Source organism: Vulpes vulpes, chromosome 16, assembly GCF_048418805.1.
Source record: "Vulpes vulpes isolate BD-2025 chromosome 16, VulVul3, whole genome shotgun sequence".
Taxonomy (NCBI): domain Eukaryota; kingdom Metazoa; phylum Chordata; class Mammalia; order Carnivora; family Canidae; genus Vulpes; species Vulpes vulpes.
In genome coordinates, this window is record NC_132795.1 from 8,451,983 (window position 1) to 8,479,680 (window position 27,698).

A 27,698-nucleotide genomic window follows, 5' to 3' on the forward strand; every position below is an offset into this window, starting at 1 on the left:
TATTCACCTAGGATTCCATCCCATTTAGAAATTGAGTTTTACATCATGTCGTATGGCCTTTGGAATGTTCCCTTTTTAGTGGGTAGATTTGTTCATGATGAAGATGTTCACAAATGAGAATTTGCTTTAAAGAAGCTTAGTATGCTAAATAAATAGAGTTTGGATTCTGTGTCCCTTTATTTGGGTTAGGGTAGTTTCGCAATTTTCTCAAAATTCTTACTTTGAAAATGGAGAGTAAAAGCAAACTAAGAGGCATTTTTCAAATTTTATTTGCTATAAACAAGTTCTATTTGCATTTCTCATGTGAAGGACAACGATCTATTGACCAAGAAAGAATTTTGTTGCATTGATTTCCAAGGTCGGATGTAGAAAAGTGATCCCAGAATTTTTTTTTTTTTTTTTTTACTCTACTCACATTTACTGATCAGCAAAACTGTCTTTTAATGATGGCCATCCATGTGCACTAACTTTTTAAGCCAAAGTAAGTGAATACCCAAGATCACCAAATCTCATATTTTCATTTTCAGGCACAACTGGCCCCGTCCAAGTAATCATCACTGAGACCCCCAGTCAACCCAATTCTCACCCCATCCAGTGGAATGCCCCAGAACCATCTCACATTTCCAAGTACATTCTCAGATGGAAGCCTGTGAGTATCCCACTCAGAAACTGGTCACACTGAGGCTGCCGAAATGAACACATTCTAAACATTTTTTTTTTTCCAGCTTTTGAGCCAACAGGTCTGATTAACTGTCTGTGACTGGACATACAGATTTAGCTTTTTTGATATTTAGAAGGATTTAGAAAGATCTTCTTAACAAGGACTTAGAAATGATAATCCCTGAAACAATTCTTCCCCAATGTGGGAAGAGAATCTAAAGGCGTCGTATGTCTTGCAACTCTATCAGAGGAAAACAATTACTGGCATCATTTCCATGATTTGAAAAATTAACATTTAGTGATTTGTGTTCACTTTTATAAGGGAGCACTTCTTAAAACATTACTTTTGATCCTCTGAAGTTATTTAGATTGAAGGGAAAAAGAGATGGTGCAAGGGAAGAACACATGAGGGATGATAGTTGGTTTAAAAAGTAAACCTTGTGATTTTCTAATAAGGAGCATCTGGAAATTGAAAAAAACCATGCTGAGGAAGATACAGGTCCAGTAAGCTTTAGTTTTTCTTATCCTTTAAACCTGTCTGCTTTCTCTCCAAAATTCGTAAAGAACAACTTGAGAGACACTATTTTAAATACAGGTAGAAAATGCCCACTTTTAGTCACAGCTATTACATTCTAGCAATTAACAACAAATCGAGGGGCACCTGGGTGGCTCAGTTGGTTGAGTGTCTGCCTTTGGTTGGGGTCCTGATCCCAGGTTCCTGTTCAGCGTCAGCTCCATGGTCAGCGAGGAGCCTACTTTTCCCCTCTGTCCCTTCTTTTTTTTTTTTTTTTTTTTTTAAGATTTTATTTATTTATTCATGAGAGATGTAGAGAGAGAAGCAGGCTCCATGCAGGGAGCCTGACGTGGGACTCGATCCGGGCTCTCCAGGATCATGCCCTGGGCTGAAGGCGGTGCTAAACCGCTGAGCCACCCGGGCTGCCCTGTGCCTTCCTTTCTGCTCCTGCTCTCTCTCTCGCTCTCTCTCACTCTTAAATAAATAAACAAACAAATAAATAATTTGATTCATGCAGCTGTATTTAAACTCTCAAGGGAAAATCCAAGCTGTGAAGTCATTTATTTTTTTGTAGTATACTCAGTGCTCTTGTCCACAGTATGTGGAGCAGCCATTTCCAGAACTTTGTATCTAGTAGATGTTAGTCAATGGGATCACCATATTTTCCCCTCCAACACTTCCTTGTCTTTCATCTTTTCATCTCATCACCAATTTTATTTACTTTAAAGCTAACTCTGAAGTGTTATGTGAGATCTCTGTAATAAGGAACATTTACAGGTAGGTCTAAAATGTACATTGAATTGGAAAAATCTTCATTGAAACCGCAGTGATAAATTTCGTTGAGATTTTTAACAACTAAGAATTTTCGGGTTTTTCCTCAATGGATGTTACCTGAGAGTTTGTTCTTCAGTGTTTTCTTCTGATAAGCTAAGTGCCTAGAAAAGTTCACATTGAATGAAAGATTAATCATTAAATCTGAGCTAATTGTAATGACTAATTTCAGATATTTTTTTTTTCAGGGTATTTGAGTTAAATTTTAGATTTAAAATATACTAGGATCCATCTCATTGGTTTCAAAAATATAAATGGACACTGGAGTATTTGAATTATTGAGGAACTGGTTGATTGGATAATTTAAAAAACTCATTGGGCATTAAAAATGTATTTTGACTTAGTTTAGAATATTTACACTTAAAAGGATCTCATCTTGTTTGAAGTAAGGCTGTTTCTTTTCCACACATTTTATTGCAATGAGTTTTGTGATCCATGACATGTTAATGAAGTTGGACAGGATGTGAAAATGTAAACTGGAAGCAAAGATTAAATAAACCGAAATCACATTCTTCTGCAGTCTTGCCCAAAGTTGGGAACTGCTTTTGATGGGGTAATTCATATCCAAGAATGAGTCATACAGCCAGACCAGTCGAACCTTATATGCGATCGTCCCAGGAACTGAGTCACAAAGCAATATTTTACTTTTGACTGTTTCTGCAGGGCAAGAAATTTCTATCCTACAAAGTAAAAGATAGAATATGTGGCCTTTTCCCACTTCAGAGAAGAATGTCTCTTTGTTCATTGTAGAAATTTTGAAAAATGGGAGAGGCAAAACTTGGATTCATCATATTTTCTTGCTGATCTGAAATAAATTATTCTGACAAAAAAGGAAGGTGCCCAGCACCTGCAACTGTGTGACCTTGGGCGTGTCACATAACTATGTTTCTTTACCATAAAATGAGGGCAATTATACTATTAAGTAAAACAACACAGAGCATGGCACACAGTGAGCTACCGGTAAATATTAGCTAAAATAATAATGAGTATTAAACTGCTGCAGGTCCCTGTTCTGATTCCAGTTTTCCGTGATTTTCCTCCACAATGGAGCTGCAGAGGTCTCCGTTTCTTTGACGATTCCTCGGTATCATCTATGACTGTTCATCCTTGTGAATACTTGGGTGATTTTTTTTTTTTTTTTTTTTTTTTTTTTTTTTTGCTTTTAAATCTTTAGAAAAACTCTCCAGGCCGTTGGAAGGAAGCCACCATTCCTGGCCACCTGAATTCGTACACCATCAAAGGCCTGACGCCAGGCGTGGTCTATGAGGGCCAGCTCATCAGCGTCCAGCACTACGGCCACAGAGAGGTGACACGCTTCGACTTCACCACCACCAGCACCAGCCCGGCGGTGACCAGTACGTACCCCACCCCCCCTACCCCCTACCCCCCCACCCGCCCCTCACCCCCTGTCCTCATGTCTGTACCTGTGTTCCTCAGAGAAGCGCTTTGCTTCTCAAGTCCTGTGCTTCCACAGCGGGCACCCACTTTTAAGTGGTGTCCCCACAGCGGCGAACGTTCTCCGTGGCTGAAGGCTCCCTCTCCCCTTTCCGTGACTCTGTCTAGGTAACACCGTGACGGGAGAGACGACGCCCCTTTCTCCCGTCGTGGCCACTTCTGAATCCGTGACTGAAATCACAGCCAGCAGCTTCGTGGTCTCGTGGGTCTCGGCTTCGGACACCGTGTCAGGGTTCCGTGTGGAATACGAGCTGAGCGAGGAGGGAGATGAGCCACAGTATCTCGGTAAGCTCCGTGTGCCGTCATGGCAGCCTTGGGACTGGTGCACGCCTCAGACTGAACACGCTTCCGGTGTGAGGAAGGGAAAGGGCTGACCTCTCTAGAACTGAGCGCGCTATTTCCTGAGCCACATGCTCACATTGTTCCTGCTCCCCAGTATGAGCTGCATTACCCATTTGCCTCAGCACAAGTCTGTGCAACCATAGTATTTTCTTTCTTATATGACTTTTTAAAAGGTTTTTATATATTTATTTGGGGGTGGGGTAAGGGAGGGGCAGAGGGAGAGGAGCAAGCAGACTCTGCACTGAGCGTGGAGCCCTACGTGGGGCTTGATCTCAGGACCCTGAGATTGTGACCTGAGCTGAAATCCAGTCAGATGCTCAACCGTCTAAGCCACCTAGAAGCTCCTGGTGTTTTCTTTGGGGAAGGGGTTGCGGGTTTGAGGACCATGGCAGAAAATGTTAGCCTTTGCGGGTGCACGGTACCCTCATTCGTGCTTTTCGAGTTCTCATGGTTAGGGCCCCTTAAAAAACTGCATTGTAGCATAATATATTCATGGGCACAGAGCTTGACGAATTTTTATAAAATGAACACACCCATGTGACCAGGACCCAGATTAAGAAAAAGAACATCTGTCCTATCCCATCATCCCTTGCCCATGACCACTACCCTGACTTCTGACTACAGAGAGCTATTTTTACAACATGGGGGTGGATTATAAAAATTATGTATCTATAGAGAAGAAATTTAGAAAAATGGCAGACAAAAGAAGAATGAGGCCATAATGGATTGATAATTATTGATTATCCATTAGTACATTTCCTTCTAGACTTGCCCCCTTCCCTTATGAACGTATAGTTTTAAAAGTACCGCTCTTATGGGCTGTGGAGTGATTTGAGGGATTGATTTGCTCTGACTGGTAACCTTTCCTTTTTATTTTAAAGACCTTCCAAGCACGGCCACTTCTGTGAACATCCCTGACCTGCTTCCTGGCCGAAAATACATTGTAAATGTCTATCAGATATCTGAAGAGGGAGAGCAGAGTCTGATCCTGTCTACTTCGCAGACAACAGGTACATGTGTACTACGCGCTGTGAAAAGAGTCTTTTTTTCTGTAGAACAGGCCTCGAGCAATATTTCCTGACTGTTTTTCTCATTTGCTCCTTTTTTTTTTTTTTTAGCACCTGATGCTCCTCCTGACCCTGCTGTGGACAGAGTTGATGACACCTCGATTGTCGTTCGCTGGAGCAGACCCCAGGCGCCCATAACAGGTGAGGCTAGCCTCCTTCTCCTGGCCTCCGTGTTAATCCTGATGGCACTGGTGGTGAGGGAGCCAGTTCTGAGCTGTGGACAGGGATCGTAATTCAGAATGTGATTTTTTTCAAGTCTGACAGCTGGACTTTCTTACAGATCATTTCTAGTCATGTCCATTTTATTGACCGCCTACACACACACACACACACACACCATGCACAACCTCTAAAGCCAGCCCACTGACTGTTTAAACCAGGCATTTCTGAGGTCGAAGAGGGGTAATTTTTCTGAAAACCTCACTCTAAGACTTCTTCTTAAAGAGGTGGCGCAGTTGTCTTCTTAGCTCATTAGGTTACTCAGTTGCCTCTGAAGTTTCTAAAAGACACAGACAGCGCTAGACAACCTGCACTCAAGGTGATTCATTAATTGCTTTCATTGCCCAGAGCTCAAAGACAAGAAATCATTTTAACGTGAATATTTTCGCCTCATGGTGTCTCTAATAGACATTTATTAAGGATATCAGGTCTTCAAGGATGATATTTATTATTAAAAAGGTTTGCATGGCTGCTCTTACTCTATCTTTGTACCGAATAGCCCTTATAAGAAGTGGCAACATCTAAAGAGAAAGAATCACTAGTTCTTAACTAATCAAGCAAGACGCTAAGGGATTTTCTGGGAAGAGGGATTTATGACTCATCAAACCTCTGTTTCATGAAACAGCGTGGCTGACTTTTTCCCCTTGAATCTGCAGGATACAGAATAGTGTATTCACCATCAGTAGAAGGGAGCAGCACAGAACTCAACCTTCCTGAAACTGCCAACTCCGTCACCCTCAGTGACTTGCAACCTGGCGTTCAGTATAACATCACTATCTATGCGGTGGAAGAAAACCAAGAAAGTACCCCTGTTTTCATCCAACAAGAAACCACTGGCGTCCCGCGTTCAGGTAACTTAAAGTCACTTCCTATGGTATCTATGTCTTAGAGGTTACCAGGGTAACACGTCTGACCTCACTTTTGTTGGAGGAATAAAACCGCCCTTGGACTGTCCTCGTTTCGCGGGCCTGCTGGGGAGAACCAGAAGTGTAAGATGAGAGAATGATTATTCCCATGGGAGGGTTGTTTTGTGTCTGTCAACAGTTCCCATATGCAAGTAATCTTACAGATTAGTTTATCCCTAAACTTAAGAAAATTGGCTGAGATGTCCATACTATAAAGTAACTTATCGAAGCTGGCTGCTGCCCCTCCTGATTAAAAATTGTCACCATAAAGTCTTCATAGTCTTCCCCAGAAACTTCCGTGTCAGTTCATCTGTGACTCTCAAGTTCTACAAAATGGTTCAGTAAAATGCAAACCACATTTTTTCAGTGGTCACAATTAGGGTTGTTTTTGTATTTTTTAAAAATTTTATTTTGTGTGTGTTTATTTTAAATTCCTTGATGGGACACTTAATACATTGGAAACTCATCTGCTTTCCTACATATTTTAGGTAAAATAAAATAAAAAGATTCATATGTCATATGTAAGCAGTATGACTGAACCATAGAAATATAAGCCAAAAATGCATATTCTCTGGTTAAGAGACAAAACTTAGCATTGCTTTGGGATGAGAGGCACCATGAATTTCCTTACATGCCTCTGGGAAATTGGCTTTTAAAAAATCACCTTCAGCAGGAATTGTGAATGACCAGTTGGCTCTTGTCCATTAGATAAAGTTCCCCCTCCTCGGGACCTGCAGTTTGTAGAAGTGACAGACGTGAAGATCACCATCATGTGGACCCCCCCTGAGAGCACAGTGACTGGTTACCGCGTAGACGTGATCCCCGTCAACCTGCCTGGAGAACACGGGCAGAGGCTTCCCATCAACAGGAACACCTTCGCGGAAGTCACCGGACTGTCCCCCGGGGTCACCTATCACTTCAAAGTCTTCGCCGTGAACCAAGGAAGGGAGAGCAGGCCTCTGACAGCGGAACAAACGACCAGTACGTCCTGCTCCTGACCATCTCCACCCCCAATTCTCCACCCTCACTTCCAATCTATGGTGATTGTGCAGCAAACCAGGAACTCCTAGGTGTACAGTTAGAAATAGGAAAATGCCCAGTGGCTAAGGGGGAAGGGGAGGCAGAAATCACATTACACTTTGAAACCAAACGGAGACCAGCTCCATGGATGCTAAACAGTGACCATTTCCCAAATACACGTAGCCCTGTAATGGCACCAAGAGAGGAGGGCTGGAGAGAACCTAATTTTCTTTGCTAACAGAGATGTGGATCCTAAATTTGAGTCTATTTTTTTGTAACAAAAAATATATAGATGAAACTGCAAATGTACACTCTTAACCCTTTCATAGCAGAATTATTTACGAATAGTAGTTGCTAAAACAGTAATTGCATGTGAAGAACCAGGGCCTCTGCTCCGCTCCTTACAAGTATTGTCCTGACATTTAATACTCTTTTGACCTAATGAGAGAGGTCTTCTTATCCGCATTGGATTCATGAAAAAGTTGAAGCTCACAAAAATCTGCAACTTGTGAAATCCCAGAGTTAGGAAGCAATTAAGCAGAGTCCATATAGATTTCTGCCATTTTGACTCCAAGTCCTGTTCTTTCAGCTTCTGTACTCGATTACCTCTTCAGCATTTCCTTCATCGGATAAAGGTTTTAAATTACTGCGGAGAAAGTGCTAGTTACCACACTCAAGGAAACTCACAATTTGTGTGATTTTTCTGATAGTGTGCACTTACCAGTGTCCTACCATGATTCTGACAGATGTTATAATTATTATCTAATAATTCATATTATCTAATACAAACCATGGGAAAATTACTTTTATTTCTCTAGCAAAGGACTATCCATTCAATAAATGCAGACAATATTCTTTATGTTCCTTCTAGTGGAACATAAGGGGCAAGGATGATGCCCCTTCATCTTGCCCTCCTTTTTTTTTTTTTTTTTTATTTATTCATGATAGGCACACAGTGAGAGAGAGAGAGGCAGAGACATAGGCAGAGGGAGAAGCAGGCTCCATGCACCAGGAGCCCGACGTGGGATTCGATCCCAGGTTTCCAGGATCACGCCCTGGGCCAAAAACAAGCGCTAAACCGCTGTACCACCCAGGGATCCCTTGCCCTCCTCTTATTGGGCTTATCTCTCCTTTCTTAACCTGTTTGATTCAGAGCACATTGTGGCATTCATGAGTGGATTTTTTTTTTTTTTTTTAAATGTTCTTTTTTTTTTTTTTAATTTTTATTTATTTACGATAGTCACAGAGAGATAGAGAGAGAGGCAGAGACACAGGCAGAGGGAGAAGCAGGCTCCATGCACCGGGAGCCCGACGTGGGATTCGATCCCGGGTCTCCAGGATCGCGCCCTGGGCCAAAGGCAGGCGCCAAACCGCTGCGCCACCCAGGGATCCCTGGATTTTTTTTTTTGTTATTGTTTTTGTTTTTATAGCACTATCTCTATAATGTTAGTATAATTTTAAAGGGTGATGGGAAAATCATGCTGGAACATTCCACTTTCTCAGGATCAAAGTCAAAGCAAAAAAAAAAAAAAAAAAAAGGCTGCAATTTCTCATGATTGACACAATTTTGCAAAGTTTCAAGTAGCACTCCATTTCATAATGGCTCAACATTTCCAAAGTTTTGAGTTTTACTTAGCTTCAACCTTAAGAAAACTTTAGAAAATTCAGTCAAGCTTTTTGAGTTTCAGTATGATCATTACTGAGGGTCAAATATTTCTTGATGTGTTTCCTCTTTTTTTCTAGAATTGGATGCTCCCACTAACCTCCAGTTTGTCAACGAAACTGACTCAACTGTCTTAGTGATCTGGACTCCACCTCGGGCCCGGATAGCTGGGTACCGACTGACCGTGGGTCCAACCCGAGGAGGCCACCCCAAGCAGTACAATGTGGGACCCTCTGCCTCGCAGTACCCCTTGAGGAATCTGCAGCCTGCAACAGAGTACACTGTCTCCCTTGTGGCTGTCAAAGGCAACCAGCAGAGCCCCAAAGCCACTGGAGTCTTCACCACTCGTAAGCCAAAGTTTGCATGTCTTTTCTTAGTGATGTCTAGATTCTTACCTATATTTACACTCTCCCTGCTTCATCCAATTTTTAAAAAGTTAACTAAGGAAGGCACTTGATGGGATGAGCACTGAGTGTTATACTATATGTTGGAAAATTGAATATAAATTTTAAAAAAGTTAACTTAAAAGACCTTAATACAAGGTTAAAATAAAAAGGAAGATTTAAGTGCTGCTCAAAATGTGGTCACGGACCAGCCCCTTGATCCATTTATTATTGGACAGTAAGGAGCTTGTGGCGGCATATAAATCATGGAACACAGTATTCAGTTCAGTTGGTCATGTTTTGACGCAAGATTTTCTTGATGAAGGTAGCAGTGTGTTAAATTTCAAATGTTGCCAAGCTTCTTATCTCCTCCAGGACCACTTTGAGTAACACGGTTTAAAGCACTCAGTTATTTGAAAGTCGAATGCTATTGTATTAAATGAATATACCAAATACCAGTTGAGGTGAGGAAAAAAAAAATCAGCACCTATGTCTACATCCTGCTACTATGGGTTTTGAGTGGTAGCAGTAAGTGTAGAATGAAAACATTGACCAACTGAATGGAAACCAATAGAACAAGAAGCTAAGGAAATGATTTCTTTATGAGACAGCAGCAGATTAAAGTATTTCTGCAGAACAGAATAGGTTTTTTCTTTTCTTTTCATCTTTCTTAAATTACTCTTGAAGTTCCACAGAGGGAAGAATGCTGACAGTTTTTGGTCACGACACTTTATGGGAAGTGGCCTTAAATCTCCTACACATCTACATCACAATAAAGACCTATATTCATAAACTGATTTCTATTAAAAATATTCTCATTTACATTACAATGAATTATGAGACCCCTAATTTCTAGCTGAGCATCAGTTATTATTTTTAACTTGACATTTTGAATTGTAGAAGTGCCCAATACTTTTCAACATATATTACGACTATGAACTAGGTTGCATTTTTCCAAAAGCCTTTAAAAATATAGAAGTTAAGAAGCCTTCAAAAAGTGAATATAAATTTTGCTGTAAATAACTATGGGATTTGCCTCCCAAAGAAAATTCTTTACAAACTTGTCCTGGTAAGAATTCATAATTTACCAGAAATGTATTTCTACTTAAATTTGGTGTATGATTTTTGGCTAGGGAAGTCTTTTTAAGTAGTTGCTAACTATCAGCAAGGAAAATCTGCTTTTCATTTGTAAGTTAACCTTTGAATTTTGCTATATTATGTTATGTGTTACTCTAAAATCTATTAATATTAAATCAGTGTCTTGTAATTCTTATAGATACCTATTTCTTAGAGATGCGCTTCATGAGTTAGATTTAAATCGGTAGATTTATCCTTCTATTGATCACATATAATTCTACGAATGAGCATTTTTACTTTTTCACTCATTAACGTAAGACCTGTTTTATGTAGTTTCTGTTGTTGGATAAAAGCATTTTGGGGATCCCTGGGTAGCTCAGCAGTTTGGCGCCTGCCTTTGGCCCAGGGCGCGATCCTGGAGTCCTGGGATCGAGTCCCGCGTCAGGCTCCCGGCATGGAGCCTGCTTCTCCCTCCTCCTGTGTCTCTGCCTCTCTCTCTCTCTCTCTAGGTCTATCACAAATAAATAAATAAATCTTTTTAAAAAAAGCATTTTTAGTGATACTAACAATAATCTAATTTTTGAAAATTAAAAGCATTTTAATGATACATAATTAAGTATTGTTAAGTAAATAATAATTAAGTACGGTGGCTCAATTTCGACTATTTCAATTACTTTCGGAAACTGATATATTGGACATGTTATCTTTATGCTCTGCACAGTGTATTTATATAAAATATAATTAAATATGAGTTAAGGCACTGATTGTCAAAACTAATTTTATTGGCTAAAGGTTAACCTAGTGCCTTGCACACAGCATACCTTCCAGAAATATTCACTGACTAGGCGATTGAGGGAAGAATGAGAATGAAAGCAGTTCAGCCAAGCTTCAATTTAAATAAACCTACTTAAGTAGGCAGTTCCACAACTTCATTTAAACTTGAAGTACTCTCTGAGGCTGTAAACATCAGTAGAGCTTGCATATTTTTGCAATTGCTGTTAAGTTTCTGTAGCTTTTTACTGTCTTACCATGCTTAATTCTGGGAATAACTTTTCTGGATTTTATAACTTGTGCTAAATTCTTAAAAGCAAAAGTGAGGGTGGAATGGTGGTGGGGGCTGCTGTTTCTGGGGAAAATACAGCTTACTCTTTTATAAATAGGGCAAATTTTATTTCTTTAACAGCCAGGCTGTTCTTCACCTACCAAGACCTTCCAGAACTCATAACTCATACTTACAGTCACATCCTTTGTTTGACATCAGTTTGTGGGTTTGTGGTTTGGAGATTTTCCTGTAATGGTCTTCCCAGGCAGAGAGCATCATCAGAAACTTGGGAAGATTCTAGCTGGCTGGCTCGAGCAATAGAAAACACCCAGTCTTAAAGCCCTAGAGAGTTGGAGAGAATGTAATTGGTGAAAAGGTTGTGGCTTTTACAGACGTTCCGTGCAAGAAGCTGCTCGTTCTCCGAATTGTTTCTTGTGGCCATTGACATGGTCCCATAGGGCAAAGCCACGGCATTTCGGCAAAGTCAGCAGCAGCCAAGTGGTGTGTGATTTCAGAAACTCTGGCAAGGCACCATGGGTCACCCATCCTGGTTCACCCTGAAGACACCATTGAAATAATAACGTAGTTAGGAAACAGCTCACTAAACCAGTAGAACTCTAGGTCAGTCGTTAGAGCAGTTATTACAGAGCAGCCCACACACATACTTGATTTTTCTCCACACAGTATTTTCAAATCAATTTTTTAAAAGCACACAGTAAAGTCTAGCCGGGAGACAAATAGGAGAATTGCAGTGGTGCCCAAATCCCCACATGGTCGAAGGGAAAACAAGTGACTGCAGCTGAGGCGTGAGCAGGGTCTCAAGACTTTTCATCTCCATGGGCTACCTCTGGAGGATAACTATCTCCCCGGCCATTCATAATTTAGCATGAGTGCATTTAATAGTTTCCACCCCCCAGCCCCAGTAGGCACAGAATTTGGTTGGGGCATAAAAAGGGAGGAATTATGAAGGCACCAAACATGTGACCTGGGCTGGCAACACAACTCGAAACCCTTGAATTTGACTCACTCTGTTCAAATGTCTTGGCTTCTGAGATCTCATTTTTCCCATAGCAGCCAGTTATTGGAATGCTTATTCCCCTTATTACAAGATAGAGTTGTTCAGCCGATTACATTTTAGAGACTCTAAATCTGTAATAAGGTTTGTAGAACTGCTGCAAATGTCTGTCTTCAGTTTGTGTACACATACTCATTTCTCTTCTTTTCTTGTTTTTTTTTTTTAAAGCTGATACTTTCACTGAAATAACAGCGAGGTCAGGATGCTAGGAGATGCAAAATTAACTTATAATTCTTAATTCCAGTGGCAGAGTACTAAATTTTTGCAATGTGGTCTAGGAATCTTTAGAAATTAGAAGTATGTCCACGTGGCAGGTTTTGTTTAATTTTTGTATGGTATTTCTCATTGCAGCCAAAAATAACGGGCTATTGTTATGGAATAATTCAGCATAGAGCTCTTTTCAGATCACATCTATAATTTAACAATTGTTTATAAATTAATGATTGAAAAATCAGAATGATAGTCCATTTGTGGTGACCAGTTTTACATTTCAAATGGGATTTTATACTGACTGCATAGGGAAATTTATCATCATTAAACTTAAATCCCAAACTTGATGAAAAGACAAAATCAAAGAATCCAAGGACTTGAAAGTGTCCTCTGAGGTCCTACTGAGACCTTGTTACTCAAGTTTTTCATGGACTGGCGTCACTGGCATCAGCATCACAGAAATGCAAACTTCTAGCCCCACGTCGGTCCTACAGAATCAGAACCTGCGTGTCAGCCAGGTGTCAGATACTTTGTGTGGCGCATCAAAGACTGGGAAGCACGGACCTACTCCAGATTCCTACCCAGTGAGGGCTATTACATTCAGGAGCCCGTAGCTGGGTAAACAGAGGCTCTCCATGAAAATACTTGCTCTGAACGTTCGGTAGCATCATCTGTGATTCCAAGGTTTGACCATGTGTATCGATTGTGGTTCACAGTGCAGCCTCTCAGCTCCATTCCACCTTACAACACGGAGGTCACCGAGACCACCATTGTGATCACATGGACCCCTGCTCCAAGGATTGGTTTTAAGGTAAGTTGCGGATGTTCCTCATCTCCTGTGATACAGCCCCAAAGTACCCTCGTGTTTCTGGATGTGGTGGAAATAGGACGTTTGGGAGTCAGCAGACCTGGATTTGGTTAGCTGCCTCCGTCTGCGCCTCTCGGCCCGCACCGTCCAGGTATATAACGTGCCCGTTGCTTCAGTGAATGGCTGGAGGGCTGGACTGAGGCTGTGGAAGTGCTTTGCAAAGGATAGAACGTTAGTATGGAACCGTTGCTGTGATGTGATTTTTCTCCAGCCTTTCCCCCAGGGGACTGCATTTTAAAATATCTAGGGAAATGCCATTTGTGGTGTTGTTCTAAATGGATGTCAACAAGTTCACGAAAACCAATCTAGGGAGACCAATTAAACTCAGAGTCACTTAAAAATCACATTTTAGTCCAATCGGTTTCATCTCCACTTGTTCAAAGCCCCTTGGGTGAATCTCTTAATAGAAGTTAAGATTAAGGTCTTCCCTGTAGATATCTGGATTCATGTTCTTTAAAGTCATGATATTAGGGAAGTGATGAATACAAATGAATATGCTTAAAAGAATTCCTTTCTTTGGCATTTAGAGTATGGGGAGAGAAATATTTATTATAATTGGAAATCAAGACTAAATCCCCATGATTGCATGTTTAAAAAAATACACCAAAGGTCACTTCTTTTTTGAAATATGCAAATAGCCATATTGATGATTATGCTACTTAAATATAGAGAGAGCCTTTTTGAAGATTGCCGTTTTAAATTTCCCTTAATCGTGTCATTCTGACTTTCAGAGAAGCCTTATAACCTACAAAGGACATCTCTAGAGTTGAATACTGTTTGATGAGACAATATTACCTAGGTTTTGAAATAAAATACCAAAAAATTGAAAATTATGGGCACATTCATTTTAATTCTTCTTTTGTAATATATTGTCCTACAGTGTAAGCTGTGAACATACTTCTTCAAAAGGCATGTTTCTGAAGTACAAAACGTTAAAGGGGCTGCTACCTTTAAATTGAATGTTCATAACTCATTAAAGAGAGTGCTGGAGGAGTTCTTCCAGCAGCAAAGAAAATAGAAATGAACTGCCCTGTGGCCGAACGCCCCTATGTACTTCTGGTTTACATTGGGAGATTATTTATCAAGCAAAACAGCATGTAATGGCATTTTTCTGGAACCTTCCATGACAAGCCAGTGAAATGCGGTTTTGGAAGACACCTCTTCCACCTTGCCCCCCAGTCCGAGGAATTTCCAGCTAAAATCTCTAAAAGAGCTAAAGGCAGGCCCCAACTCATCCCCTACTAAAGTCGCAGTGTGCACAGGAGTTCACATTATACAAAGCATAACCACAACCTCTCAGCAGTAATCCAGCTATGGAAATACTTGTCCTTGGTGTTTATTTTGCTTTCCTTCTTCTAGCTGGGTGTACGACCAAGCCAGGGAGGGGAAGCACCACGAGAAGTGACTTCAGACTCGGGAAGCATTGTTGTGTCTGGCCTGACTCCCGGTGTGGAATATGTTTACACCATCTCAGTCCTGAGGGACGGACAGGAGAGAGATACTCCAATTGTAAAGAAAGTGGTGACACGTAAGAGGAGTTGTCTCAGTTTCTAAAACTGTTCTGATTTTTAACATAGCTAGATATTAGTATCACTTTTTGCTTCTGATAATGGCACGAGGGAAAGATCCCATCCCTACTCAACTTATTGGCTATTTCTAAATTTGGAGTGGCAAGTTCAACTCATGTCTTATACGCGTTGCCACCAGAACTGTTCTTTCCACGTCAGGAGTATTTATGAACTGGCAAGACAAAAGAATTTCGATAGTATTGCAAAATCATTAACTGTAAAAGGAAATGCTCTTGGAGAATTGCTGTTCACTATGGTTTCATAGTATAGCTTCTCTATTTTTACTGATTCTTGAAGAAAGGGAGGGAGGGGGGGAAGGAAGAAGAGAAAGAAAGAAAAAGGAAGGAGGGAGGGAAGATGGGAGGAAGAAAGGAAGAAAGAGAGAGAGAAAGCAAGGAAGGAAGGAAAAGAAGAAAGAAAAAAAAAACCTTTCCATAGGTCAAGTGCTTGACTATGGAAGTTAGCTTTAACTTCTAATTTTTTTTTTTTTTCTGCATAGCATTGTCTCCACCAACAAACTTGCACCTGGAGACAAACCCTGACACTGGAGTGCTCACCGTCTCCTGGGAGAGGAGCACTACTCCAGGTAAGCCTGGGATGTATCAGAGGGCAAGCCCTGGGTAATCACTCCCCTGTCCCAAGATTTTCTTTAAACTGAGGATATTACTATTTGCCTCAAAGGGCTGTTGTAGGACACCTGGGTGGCTCAGTGGTTGAGCGTTTGCCTTTGGCTCAGGTCGTGATCCCAGAGTCCTGGGATCCAGTCCCACATCAGGCTCCCTGCAGAGAGCCTGCTTCTCCCTCTGCCTATGTCTCTGCCTCTCTTTCTCTGTGTCTCTCATGAATAAACAAATCTTTAAAAAAAAGGGGGGGGGGCTGTCATAGCACTGAACAACAAGAGAACCCTCAATAAATGCCGAGTCTTCCTTCTTTCCCCCTTGTGGGTCCATCATTGGAGTCCAGCTTAATATGCCCTGAGTCACAAATGCTTGGTGCAGTAACTTCCTCCTTTCTGTTTTCTCTAGACATTACTGGTTATAGAATTACCACCACCCCTACAAATGGCCAACAGGGATATTCTTTGGAAGAAGTGGTCCATGCAGATCAGAGCTCTTGCACTTTTGAAAACCTGAGTCCTGGCCTGGAGTACAATGTCAGTGTTTACACTGTTAAAGATGACAAGGAAAGTGTCCCTATCTCTGATACCATCATCCCAGGTAATGGAAAAATAAACTGTTATCCTACGAGTGGCAGTTTCGATGAGAGTGGGGATTAATGTCTTAATCCCCGGGTGGTTGAGTGTGTCAGGTACATTTGGGATTTAGTTCTGACCTCCCAACCACACTCTCCAAAACCATGAAGTCAAAGCAACTGTTTGGACAAATGCTTGCTGTTAACACTGCTTTACTGTCTGTGCCTCACCAGGATGCTGTCTGTTGCGATGGGTATGTAATGGAGTGGCAACCATGGCATTAACTCTGTACTGTCCGCTCACGTGGAAATATTACTAAAATGATGTCATGTGTCGTCCTCGGTACTGACAGGCTAAAAGTAATATGGTAAATGCATCCCATCGGTACATTTGTCCCTGATTTTACAGTCTATATCAATTTTCAACAGCTGTCTATACAATCGTACCTGTCTCCATATGTGAGCATTGAAAAATAGCACTTGGTTGACTCGTCCAGTTCTCCGTCTTGCAGTTTCAAATCCTTTCTCTTTATAAAATTGAAAAAGACCAAGAAAGGCTACGCCTTCAGCTGTTCTTTCTTGTGGACTGAAAGGCAACCCTGAAAAGACCTATAGGGATAGGTTTGTTATTTGTCCAAAACTGGATTGTGACAGAGTGAAAGCATTGGACAGACTGTGTTCTCCTCTGCACTGTTTGCTAGAATGCTTTTACTAATGCTGATGAAATAACTTTGATTATGAGTGCAGCAAAATATTGGCAGTGGTCTTGGACTCAAGTCTATCTGTCTTGCTCCTGAACGTGCTTTTGAACGGCACATTTCACACGATGCATTCATAATGCGTTAGTGGTATGGCCATAATGTTGTCATGAGTTTTTCTATGGGAAAACAAAGACAACTCACCGGCCGATTTTTTTTTTTTTTTTTTTTTTTTTAGCCTTCTTCATGCAAGCTCTGTTTTCTTACTAAAAAAGTTCTGGCTTTTTTTAAAAAAAAAAATTGCAGATGCTTATTACAGATATCATGCCTAGGTTCTAAGAATGGTTTTGACATCGTAAACAGGCCTGTAATTTTTAAGAACCTGAGAGGTTCACACTCTACTGTTTAGAGACACTTTTCAAATGTAAGAAAATCCCTTAAGAATACTGTAACCTGTTTTATCCTCCCAGGGAAGCAAACTATATTCATGATGCTTAGAACGTCTTTTCAGAAAATTTGGCAAAGATCGCATATTACCATCATTGCTTTAACATTCTGTCAAGTTTGCCACTAGTAACCTGATGTACACTGCTTTATTTTTTCCTTTTTTGCCTCTATCTTCCTTTTGCCCCCCCCTTTACTTTGTAACTCAATAGAGGTGCCCCAACTCACTGACCTAAGCTTTGTTGATATAACCGATTCAAGCATCGGCCTGAGGTGGACCCCGCTAAACTCTTCCACCATTATTGGGTACCGCATCACAGTAGTTGCGGCAGGAGAAGGTATCCCTATTTTTGAAGATTTTGTGGACTCCTCGGTAGGATACTACACAGTTACAGGGCTGGAACCGGGCATTGACTATGACATCAGCGTTATCACTCTCATTAATGGCGGAGAGAGTGCCCCTACTACACTGACACAGCAAACGGGTGAATTTTGAAAACTTCTGTGTTTGAGACATGGATGGGGTGTTGCATGCTGCCACCAGTCACTCTGGTTAAATATGGATGTTTCACTGGAAAAGCCAGCAATTTGCCAGCGATCGAGAGGAGGGTGGGTTGGGGTTGGGGGTAAGGAATTGGATGTATCTGCTCAACTGAGTGGTCAGAGGCATGTGCAAGATACACTTTCATTTAAACCACAAGTGTGCAGAAAGCTAGAGAGATCGAATCTGTTCAATCCAAAATGGCAAAGGTCAAATGAATTTGCAGACCTGGAGCTTTTTCTAAACGTATCTTACACGAATACCAAATTGGGTCATGAGCACCAGTTCATAAGAAATGTAGTTCCAAATTGTACCGTTATGCTCTTACTTCTCTTTGGTAAACTCTCCCGTGTTCCTGCTTCATAGTTGACTAAAAACCCAATCAAATTTAGGGTGGATTGGAAGGGGGTTGGTTTGACATAGGAGAAACAGAAACTTTGGAGCACAGTGGACTGCCTTGCCACGGCCAGGTAAAGAAACTCCTGTTTAACCAGTCTGGGGCCGAGCATGCAACATCACCAAGGTTCTCTGCCCTGCATGGTAAGAAACATGCTGAGAACCAATTTGCATGAAACTTTTCACTTGTAGGTAGAATTCACGGAGTGGGATTGTAGCGATGCCAGTAGCTGTAGTCACCTCGTGTCAGGGGAAATTTAGGACCCTCTTGTCTTTTTGTCTGTGTGCATGTTTCTTTGGAAAGTACTGCTGTGTTTCTGCTGTGTGGCAACTTAAGCCTCTTCAGCTTGGGATAAAATAACTGTCGGTGGTATTAATAATGTACTGAAAATCCACATATTTGAACGTAGATTAAAATTATTCTTTGATATGTACTGATGGCAGAAAGGTTAAAGGGGCCTAACCGTACTGTGAGTAGTGTTTTATTTTTAACAGTAGTTCACTGTGATTTAGATTAGACTTAGATTAGACTATTTGCATGATAATGACTCATTTCCTTTATGCATGAAATACTGTGTTTACTTTTCCAGCTATTTTTATTAGCTTTAGTTTTAAAATTACTTTAACCCGGTCTTCCTTCTTATTTGAAACCAGCTGTCCCGCCTCCTACTGACCTGCGATTCACCAATATTGGTCCAGACACTATGCGTGTCACCTGGGCCCCACCTCCATCCATTGAATTGACCAACTTCCTGGTGCGCTACTCGCCTGTGAAAAACGAGGAAGACGTTGCGGAGTTGTCAATCTCTCCTTCAGACAACGTAGTGGTCTTAACAAGTAAGCAGTCAACTGTGTCTGTTCAATAAATACTAAGTGGGAGCCTGAGGAAAGAATTCCGAGTTCTCAGGTAGGAGCAGCTGAAACCAAGGCAGCTACAAGATGGCGAGCTAAACTCCCAATCTGCTGTGCAGCTCTATACGTTTTGAAAGATGTCGTGTTTATGGCTATTTTCATGTATGTATTTTTGAGATCTGTAACTTTTTAAAGATCATAGTAGAAAAACACCAGCAGTGAATTTCGAAGCCTTCAAACAAGTTTTGCTTCCAGATGAGCACATAAAAATAAACGAATGTCAAGAGAAAGATGTCTGACTAAATCTAAATGTTTGGAGAGAGAAACAATGAGGATTGAAAATAGTGTCACCATATCTGTTTAATTCCCATTTTTTAAAAAAAGCATCAAGCAGGTAATCTCTAGCGTTTGAAAGCCTGGAAACAGTGGCTTGTTACTCAGGATAGATCAGGATGCTTTTTTGAAGAAGGAGCCAGAAGCGTAACTGGTACTTCAGAAAGAATCTGTTGGCCGGATTTCTCTGAAGGCTGAGGACCTAGGAAAACAGCAACCATTTATGGAAGCTGTGTCTTTCTAGATCCTACCTTTTTGAAATAGACATCGTTGATTAAAGAAAAGAGGAGGCTGAGACATGGTGCTGTGTTGCCTGTCAGTGTCCCTTCTCGTTCTTCTCCCTGAAACAGTAAAATAAACACATGAGAGCAGCATAGGTTTCTCCATGAGGAAAGAAGGAGCTCACAGGTACCTTAGCAAAGGATGGTCTGGAAACATCCTCTATCTCGCAGACATTTTAGAGCAGAAAAGGCAGCTCAACATGACCATAGTCTTATAGTCTTGGCTTCTCATTTCATGACTTAGGGTGAGGACATCCTTATATCCACATATCATCGGGGCTGTTGTTTCTGTTCTGGAGCACTCCGGAGTCAGTAGTTAAAGCATCACTCAGTACACAGCCCCTGCTCCGGGACCACTGTCCGCCTCAGCTGACTGGTCACATGTTCGTCATGTGTTCTAAGATTTTATTCTAGATCCTGCTCTAGTTTGCAAAGTAGACATTTCCCACCGCCCCGAGAAGCCATTATTTCTCAGTTTTAGAGATGAAGCAACTAAGGTCTCTAGTGGTTCCAGTAAATCACCCCTGGGCAAGCAGGAGAATAAGGAAAGTGGAGTCCAAGCATCCAAACCTTGTGGGGCGACGTCTACAGAAATGGTATGGAGGGGAACGGGGTCTAGGGAAGAAGAATTCAAAGGTTAAAAACCTTACTCTGTACTTTTTGGGGAACTTGAAAACAAGAGAAAAGGATACCCGGGAAAGCATAGGTAATGTTTTAAAGTGTCCTGTTCTTCAGTATGGCAGAAGCAAACGTGGACTATGACTCTTTTTCAGTCAAGGTTAATTATTGAGACCACTCGTCTTGGCCTGGGTCAAATCCTTTATGATCTCAGGCAAGTATGTCAAAGAAGATAACTTCTCTGTGCCTCTGTCCCCTCGTATGTAAAAAGAGACTTTTGGAGGTGAGGACACATTCGTTGTCGTGAATGTGGCGATAGTTTCACAATTCACACATATGCCAAAACCTGTCAAATCTGTACACTTTAAATATTTGCAGTTTCTTGTATGGCCATAAGTCTGCTTCAAAGAGTAGCAAACTGCTTCCTACGGTTGTTGGTGACGGGTCAATGATAATCCACAGAGCCAGGGTCACTGTCATCACGTGCCCTCAACAGATGTACTATTAAGTGGATGACAGAGATAATACTGTGTGGCAGCAACCATCTTACTGCAGACCAGCTGAATCGTCCTCTCAGGGGTGCATCTGAGGGCAGGGCTCAGAGATGTCAGAGGGCAAGGTGACCTTTCCATATCACCTCATTGCAGCCCACCTCCAGGGAGCAACATTCACATCAGTATAAGTAGGTTACAGGACCAAACGTTGGTGTATTTTATTTTATCAGTTGAAATAGTCCTGAAGGTGCTTTGGTTTTTCATGCTTTTGAGCACGATTTAAAAATAAGTCCCCTTTGCCTCTTCAGATCTCCTGCCTGGCACGGAGTATTTGGTCAGTGTCTCCAGTGTGTACGAACAGCACGAGAGCACACCCCTTAGAGGAAGGCAGAAAACAGGTGGGTCATGTTGGCAGGGTGCTGATCAAACAGCTTCACCTACCAGTTTTCAAGAGCAAAACGGGATGCTGCTTCTGAAAATACATCTCCATTTTTGGGGTGGCAGCGTGCTTATAGCCTTATCATTACTTTCTGATCACTGGTCTTAAAAACGAAATGACCCTTCTGCAAGTAGTACCCTGACTTTTAGTCACTAAGGTTATACTCTCTGTTTCCAAAGAGGACCCCAAATAGTCCAGAAACTTTGTTGTCTATCCTTGTAAAACATCTCCCAAGAACAATATAATCTTTATCATTTAGAGATGGTGAATATTCCTTCTTATTAGGCGGCTCTGGTCAAGCCTGACCCAACACTGTCATTGTCATGGAAGTCTTGTCCCTCCTTTGCTAAGCCAACAAGTTTATCTACTTCTTTCTGCTTGATGAAATATCCATTTGCTATATAACGAAGTTGAATCGAATCCCGTAATATTACATTTCTTCTTTAACATGAGGGATTCTATTAATTTTTCCCTTTTATTTTATTTTTTTTTTAATTTTTTTTTAATTTATTTATGATAGTCACAGAGAGATAGAGAGAGAGGCAGAGACACAGGCAGAGGGAGAAGCAGGCTCCATGCACTGGGAGCCCGACGTGGGATTCGATCCCGGGTCTCCAGGATCGCGCCCTGGGCCAAAGGCAGGCGCCAAACCGCTGCGCCACCCAGGGATCCCTAATTTTTCCCTTTTAAAAAAAATGCTATGTGGTATATCCATTAATTTATTTGTCATTGTCCACTTGGTTCCAAAAAGGAGTTGTGATATTTCAATTTATTGATACTACAATAAAAACTTTCTGGATGGCCCAGAGAAATTAAGTGATTTGAATTTGAGATAAACTCTCAATTCTTATTAATTTTTTTGCAGTACGCTAAATTTTCGACTCATGAGGGCTTACCTGCATTGTGATTTGTCTAGGATGATGTCTTATTTTAGTTTCTGAGAGTTTTATGTTTGGCATTATTACTACCCTGTTGACCTGTCAATTCCCTCTTGAATGCAAAAGGCTTCTTTGAGAACCAAACACTTAACTTGAGAGTGAGCATATCTTGCCTTATTTTGAGAGACACATTTACAGGATAGAAACAGAATGTTTGAACACTGAAGCATTTGAAAGTAATTCCCAGAATATCTTAGACACCTGTCTTCAAAAGGGATGCAGAAACCTTGGGTAACAACACGTATAAATCACTTGTATTACTTAGCAAAAGAAAAGAGAAAGCCTGAGTTGGCCATTTTAACTGGGTCAGTTTATGATTTTGAAATTTATGTGTGGTTTAGAATCAGTGCATCATGACCTGAGGTTTACGGCAATTTGTCGTGCTAATGAGAAAGGACAGAAACTCTGGCTGTGTGTTACCTTCCCTACATTCTTCCTCAGCTCCTAACCTGGTGATGTCTTTTTCTTCCCTCGGGTGGGAAAAACAGGTCTTGATTCCCCCTCTGGCATTGACTTTTCTGATATCACTGCCAACTCTTTCACTGTCCATTGGATTGCTCCTCGAGCCACGATCACTGGCTATCGGATTCGCCATCATCCAGAGCATACCAGTGGAAGACCTCGGGAGGATCGAGTGCCTCCCTCTCGGAATTCCATCACCCTCACCAACCTCAATCCCGGCACAGAATATGTGGTCAGCATCATTGCTCTTAATGGCAGAGAAGAGAGTCCTCCCTTGATTGGCCAACAGTCAACAGGTAACTTGTTTTCTGGTCTGCCAAGAAACTCAGAGGACTTTCTGTGCAGGTGGGATCTTCTATGAAACGGCTTTGTGTTGTCTGAGTCATCATCTCTTAAAAAAATAAGATTGTAGTTAGGAGGCATGGAGAGAGAAGTGAGAGAATATGTGGAGAAAATCTTCTTAGACTATATTGCAGGTAATTTATCACCAAAATTGTCTCACCAGATTTAGGTATTTATACGTTTCTAATACCCAAAGTTTTATTATTCAAATATTAAATAAGACAATCCCTATTTCAAAAGTTCCCTTACAAACAAGCATTATTTTAATGAAATGGTGTCAGTATTTTTGGGAGACAGATGCTGAAGTCTTTAGGGGAGAAGGAGCATCATGATACCTATACCTCAGTCTCAAGTTGATTAACAGAAAAACACAGGAAGAGAAACAAGCAAATGTGGCAGATGTTACCAATTAGCCAGTGCCCAAAAGGGGATATATTCTTTTTGTAACTTCTGTGTTGTTTTAATTTTTTTTTTAAGTGTTCTCCATGCTCAGCATGGAGCTCAGACTCACAACCCTGAGATCAAAACCTGAGCTGAGATCAAGGGTTGGATGCTTAACCGACTGAGCCACCCCAGGTGCCCCTGTTTTAAAAAATTTCAAAATAAAAAGTAGAAGGAAAAAAGTGCTTCAATAAATTTGCAATAAGCATTTTATCACAATTTGAGTTGCCTCCTTAACCCTTTACCTTTAAATTCTTCATGATTTTTCATTCTGCTAATTATGTATAATATTTACATTTTTATAAAGGCAGTTATTTGAAAAAAAGAGCAAAGAGTGAATCTGGGTGTCGTTTGAAAGTTACAGATGTGGGATCTTTTGCTTTTTTTTTTTCTAGTTTCTGATGTTCCAAGGGACCTAGAGGTCATCGCTGCAACCCCCACCAGCCTATTGATTAGCTGGGATGCTCCTGCTGTCACAGTGAGATATTACAGGATCACCTATGGAGAAACAGGTGTGTTAGTAAAATGCTCTGTCACTCTGATCAAGTCAGATTCTGCTGTGGGTAACCTGATAGCTCAAGGGCGGATACATATTTAAAGAGACTTTGGCAAGTCCATTCAGTGGAGCCTTGTCTCTTTCAAGAATATGTGAAAAAAATGTGTATGCTGTAATTGGTGGCAAAATCAAGGTATAAAGTTGTTTGTATAATACTCAAGGAGGAACAATGGAGCTGAGAAAGAGTTACAAATTCACAAACATCGTATCAGTGGTGCAATGATAAGCAATTTATATATATATATTTTTTACTTTCCTGTATTTTCGAAATTTTATCTAAACTGAATATATTTCATTACTATTTTGAAGAAGGAATACAATATATGCCATCTTGGGTCGAGGCCTTACCTTCTTTCTCCCTCTAATGTTAATGTCACGACTCAGTGACATTTGAAATCTGGAATGTTCAAATAGCATTAAACTGCAATTTTCTCCCAATTTTTACACACTTACAAAGGTTCACTACATGCATAAATCAGTATGTTTCCATGAAGGCCCTGTTAATAGTACTGTCTTAAAGGGAATAATCAAAGGTGTGGCTAAATGCTGTCTCAATATGTCAACGTCATCACTCCGCAATCCCCCACTGTTCCTCAGCAACCTCACACTTGGAAATGACCCCTTTTCACACAGGAGGAAATAGCCCTGTCCAGGAGTTCACTGTGCCTGGGAGCAAGTCCACAGCTACCATCAGCGGCCTCAAACCTGGAGCAGACTACACTATCACCGTGTACGCTGTCACTGGCCGTGGAGACAGCCCGGCAAGCAGCAAGCCAGTTTCCATTGATTACCGAACAGGTACCGACTCCTCCGCTGGGTAGACAGACGAGTATTTACTCAGATAGTCTTGCAGTGTTCTCCCAATTTATTTTCCTCATGGTGGATGGAGTCGCTTTCCTTTGTTAAAAAAAGACGAAGCAGCACAGGCAGCTTGTAGAGTTTTGAGCCAGATATACAAAGAAGCACCACAAAGGGCTGAGATGTCGTCTGTTATGTAACTGGATATAGTCTGTGCCTACAATAGAGATAGGCATAGAGGCCTAAAGGGTGTTCAATAATATTTGATAGTGAATGAATGAATGAGTTGATAAGGTAAGAAGACAAATGCCTAGTTGGAATATAGATTCCTTGTGAATGAAACAGGCACCTGGAAAGTAGGTAATGGTATCTAAATGCACGCCCCACCTCCCCAAGGCAATGTCCCTGCTTCTGCAAAAAACAAAACAAAAACACCGGGGAGTCATTCATGGTAATTAATGGTAATAAGAGAGCTCCCTGTGCCTACCAGGACTAGAAACAAGCTTTGTCCACTCTTGCCTCCTGGCCTGGGGCTTCACTGGTTTCTCCTTGTTTTTCTTTGTAGAAATTGACAAGCCATCCCAGATGCAAGTGACTGATGTTCAGGACAACAGTATTAGTGTCAGGTGGCTGCCTTCCAGTTCTCCCGTCACTGGTTATAGAGTGACCACTACTCCCAAAAATGGCCCCGGACCATCAAAAACTAAGACTGCAGGTCCAGGTAAGAATAGCCAGTGTCTCACATACATCAAGATAAATAGAAGAGGGCCACGCAGGATGCCCTTTAAAATGAATGGCCACCGAGGTCTGAGCGCTATCCATTTTCATATGTCCAAGTTTTCCCGATTGTAAATTCAGGGCTCGAGATTGTTACAGACTCCCGCCACAGTAGAATTTTTAGGGTAAATGCTTTTCTGATTTTACACGCAGAGTTCTGTTGGATGGTATGGACATCTTGCATTATTAGCTCTCTCTTTGTGGTTTTGTTGAGTCGTGCACGCAAAGGAGAGAGATGGCCTAACTTTTTAAGATCCTTTTAGCTCTTGTTTTTGTTTTTATAGAAAATCCTGGTAAAGTTAGGGTCCTAAGGCAGTATCTTTAAAGTCCAACTAATTTTCTTTTTTTTTCCCCCAAGAGCAGCCTCATTCGTTGTTGGAAACATCATATTCAATTTTAGAGTGTATCCTTTGGAGGACTTTACTCCAGTATGGCAGTTTGCATTAGAAATGAACATATTTGTCCAAGAGAAATCCATATCTGACTCTTTCATGTTTTCATGATAATGCTACACATGAAAATTCCAGGCCACTAAGCATTTCTTACCGAACTCGGGAAGTCACTTAGCTGGCCTTCCAGTGGATGACACAGACGCTGCATTTACTTTTCACTCCCTTTGCAGATCAAACAGAAATGACCATTGAAGGTTTGCAGCCCACAGTGGAGTATGTGGTCAGTGTCTATGCTCAGAATCGAAACGGAGAGAGTCAGCCTCTGGTCCAAACTGCAGTAACCAGTACGTAACCAATGCTTATTTCTCATTTTCAAAGTCAGTTTTGTTCTTAGGCATCTGAATGCCCTCTGCATGTCTTTTGCAAGTACACCTAGAGAAAACCCAGCTTGGTTAGTTTATCATCTTGAGCTGAGCCCTTTACAAACATTTTTCCTTCTTGGTGCCAAGCAATGAACATACAGGGAAAGAAGCTGAGCTATCATGGTTGCTGTGCTTGGAATTTCTTTTGCTCATATGGCCTCAGCAGAATCTTATTTGCCTATAGCAAATCCACAAAATATTTTGCCTGGACCTTCTTTTCTACGACTGGATGGTAAAGTTGATTGCAGCATGCTTCATGAAGCTATTATGATTGGAGCATTTGGAAAACTGTCTGGAGCAGCGTTTAATGTAAATAATAGAGGGGGGAGAGAAGAGTTCAAGAAAGATTATAATGATCGGAATCTAACATTGAAAATCAACCTTACCACTTCCAAGGTATAGAAAATCCAGGTCTATGAGACTAACATCACACTGCCAAAACAAATCTTGGTAGAATATCGTAAAATTGATACAAATAAATTGTGGGGACATTTTGCAGGGTGTCTGTGTGGCTCACATACACCTACTTTTTAATAAGTGATGTAACATTAAATCTTCTCTAAACCAAAAGAAACTTAATCAGGTGTCAAGTAATTTTCCATTTGAGAGTGGGTTAATCGGAATTTAATTCATCAAAGAAAATGATATCTGCAGAACTGCTTTGCACGTTATAAAAATGCTTATTTCACAACTTGCTTTTCACATAACCTCTTACCATTAATTTGCCTAACAGACATTGATCGCCCTAAAGGACTGGCATTCACTGATGTGGATGTCGATTCCATCAAAATTGCTTGGGAAAGCCCACAGGGGCAAGTTTCCAGGTACAGGGTGACCTACTCAAGCCCTGAGGATGGAATCCATGAGCTATTCCCTGCACCTGATGGTGAAGAAGACACTGCAGAGCTGCAAGGCCTCAGGCCGGGTTCTGAGTACACAGTCAGTGTGGTTGCCTTGCACGATGATATGGAGAGCCAGCCCCTGATTGGAACCCAGTCCACAGGTATATCGTTCACTGCCACCGCTGGGTATTCACGGGCGCCGTGGCTTTATGCCCTGCTGAATGAGTTAATTATATCGGGCTATTGAGTCCCTATAAGGGGGTTAAAAAAAAAAAAGAAAGAAAGAAGGAACAGTCCCTCTATTAGGAAAGACCCTCTTTAGAAAGGAATAGTCATGCACAATAAAGTTTAGGTGATATTCAGATACAGTCTAATAAAGGGAAGTTTTAGAGTGGTTTGGTTTAAGGCCATAAAGCAAGATATTCAAAGATGATCCTAAAATTGTGGATTGTTTCCTGAACCCTGACTCCCTGTGGTTACACCCACTGTGCATAAAGGAAAGAAGTTTGGCATCCTAGAGCTTACTCTAAAAAAAGAATCCA

General features: G+C 41.2%; 1 protein-coding gene across 12 annotated transcripts in view; it reads left to right on the forward strand.

The window, feature by feature from the left end:
* Positions 1-27,698, forward strand: part of FN1 (fibronectin 1) — a 66,678-nt gene that overhangs the window by 20,652 nt on the left and 18,328 nt on the right. For 3 of the 12 annotated variants that reach the window (XM_026002033.2, XM_072742987.1, XM_072742992.1), the window contains exons 13-33: positions 528-649; positions 3,180-3,360; positions 3,569-3,745; positions 4,684-4,812; positions 4,921-5,010; positions 5,745-5,939; positions 6,702-6,974; positions 8,757-9,023; positions 13,180-13,274; positions 14,691-14,859; positions 15,399-15,485; positions 15,925-16,116; positions 17,445-17,717; positions 18,824-19,006; positions 21,056-21,145; positions 22,613-22,882; positions 23,765-23,881; positions 24,559-24,723; positions 25,289-25,444; positions 26,123-26,236; positions 27,048-27,317. In XM_026002033.2, the coding sequence (XP_025857818.2) occupies positions 528-649; positions 3,180-3,360; positions 3,569-3,745; positions 4,684-4,812; positions 4,921-5,010; positions 5,745-5,939; positions 6,702-6,974; positions 8,757-9,023; positions 13,180-13,274; positions 14,691-14,859; positions 15,399-15,485; positions 15,925-16,116; positions 17,445-17,717; positions 18,824-19,006; positions 21,056-21,145; positions 22,613-22,882; positions 23,765-23,881; positions 24,559-24,723; positions 25,289-25,444; positions 26,123-26,236; positions 27,048-27,317 (3,615 nt within the window). The remainder of the gene's footprint in view (positions 1-527; positions 650-3,179; positions 3,361-3,568; positions 3,746-4,683; positions 4,813-4,920; positions 5,011-5,744; positions 5,940-6,701; positions 6,975-8,756; positions 9,024-13,179; positions 13,275-14,690; positions 14,860-15,398; positions 15,486-15,924; positions 16,117-17,444; positions 17,718-18,823; positions 19,007-21,055; positions 21,146-22,612; positions 22,883-23,764; positions 23,882-24,558; positions 24,724-25,288; positions 25,445-26,122; positions 26,237-27,047; positions 27,318-27,698) is intronic. The other 9 variants (XM_072742988.1, XM_072742990.1, XM_072742995.1 and 6 more) reach the window with 3 other exon arrangements.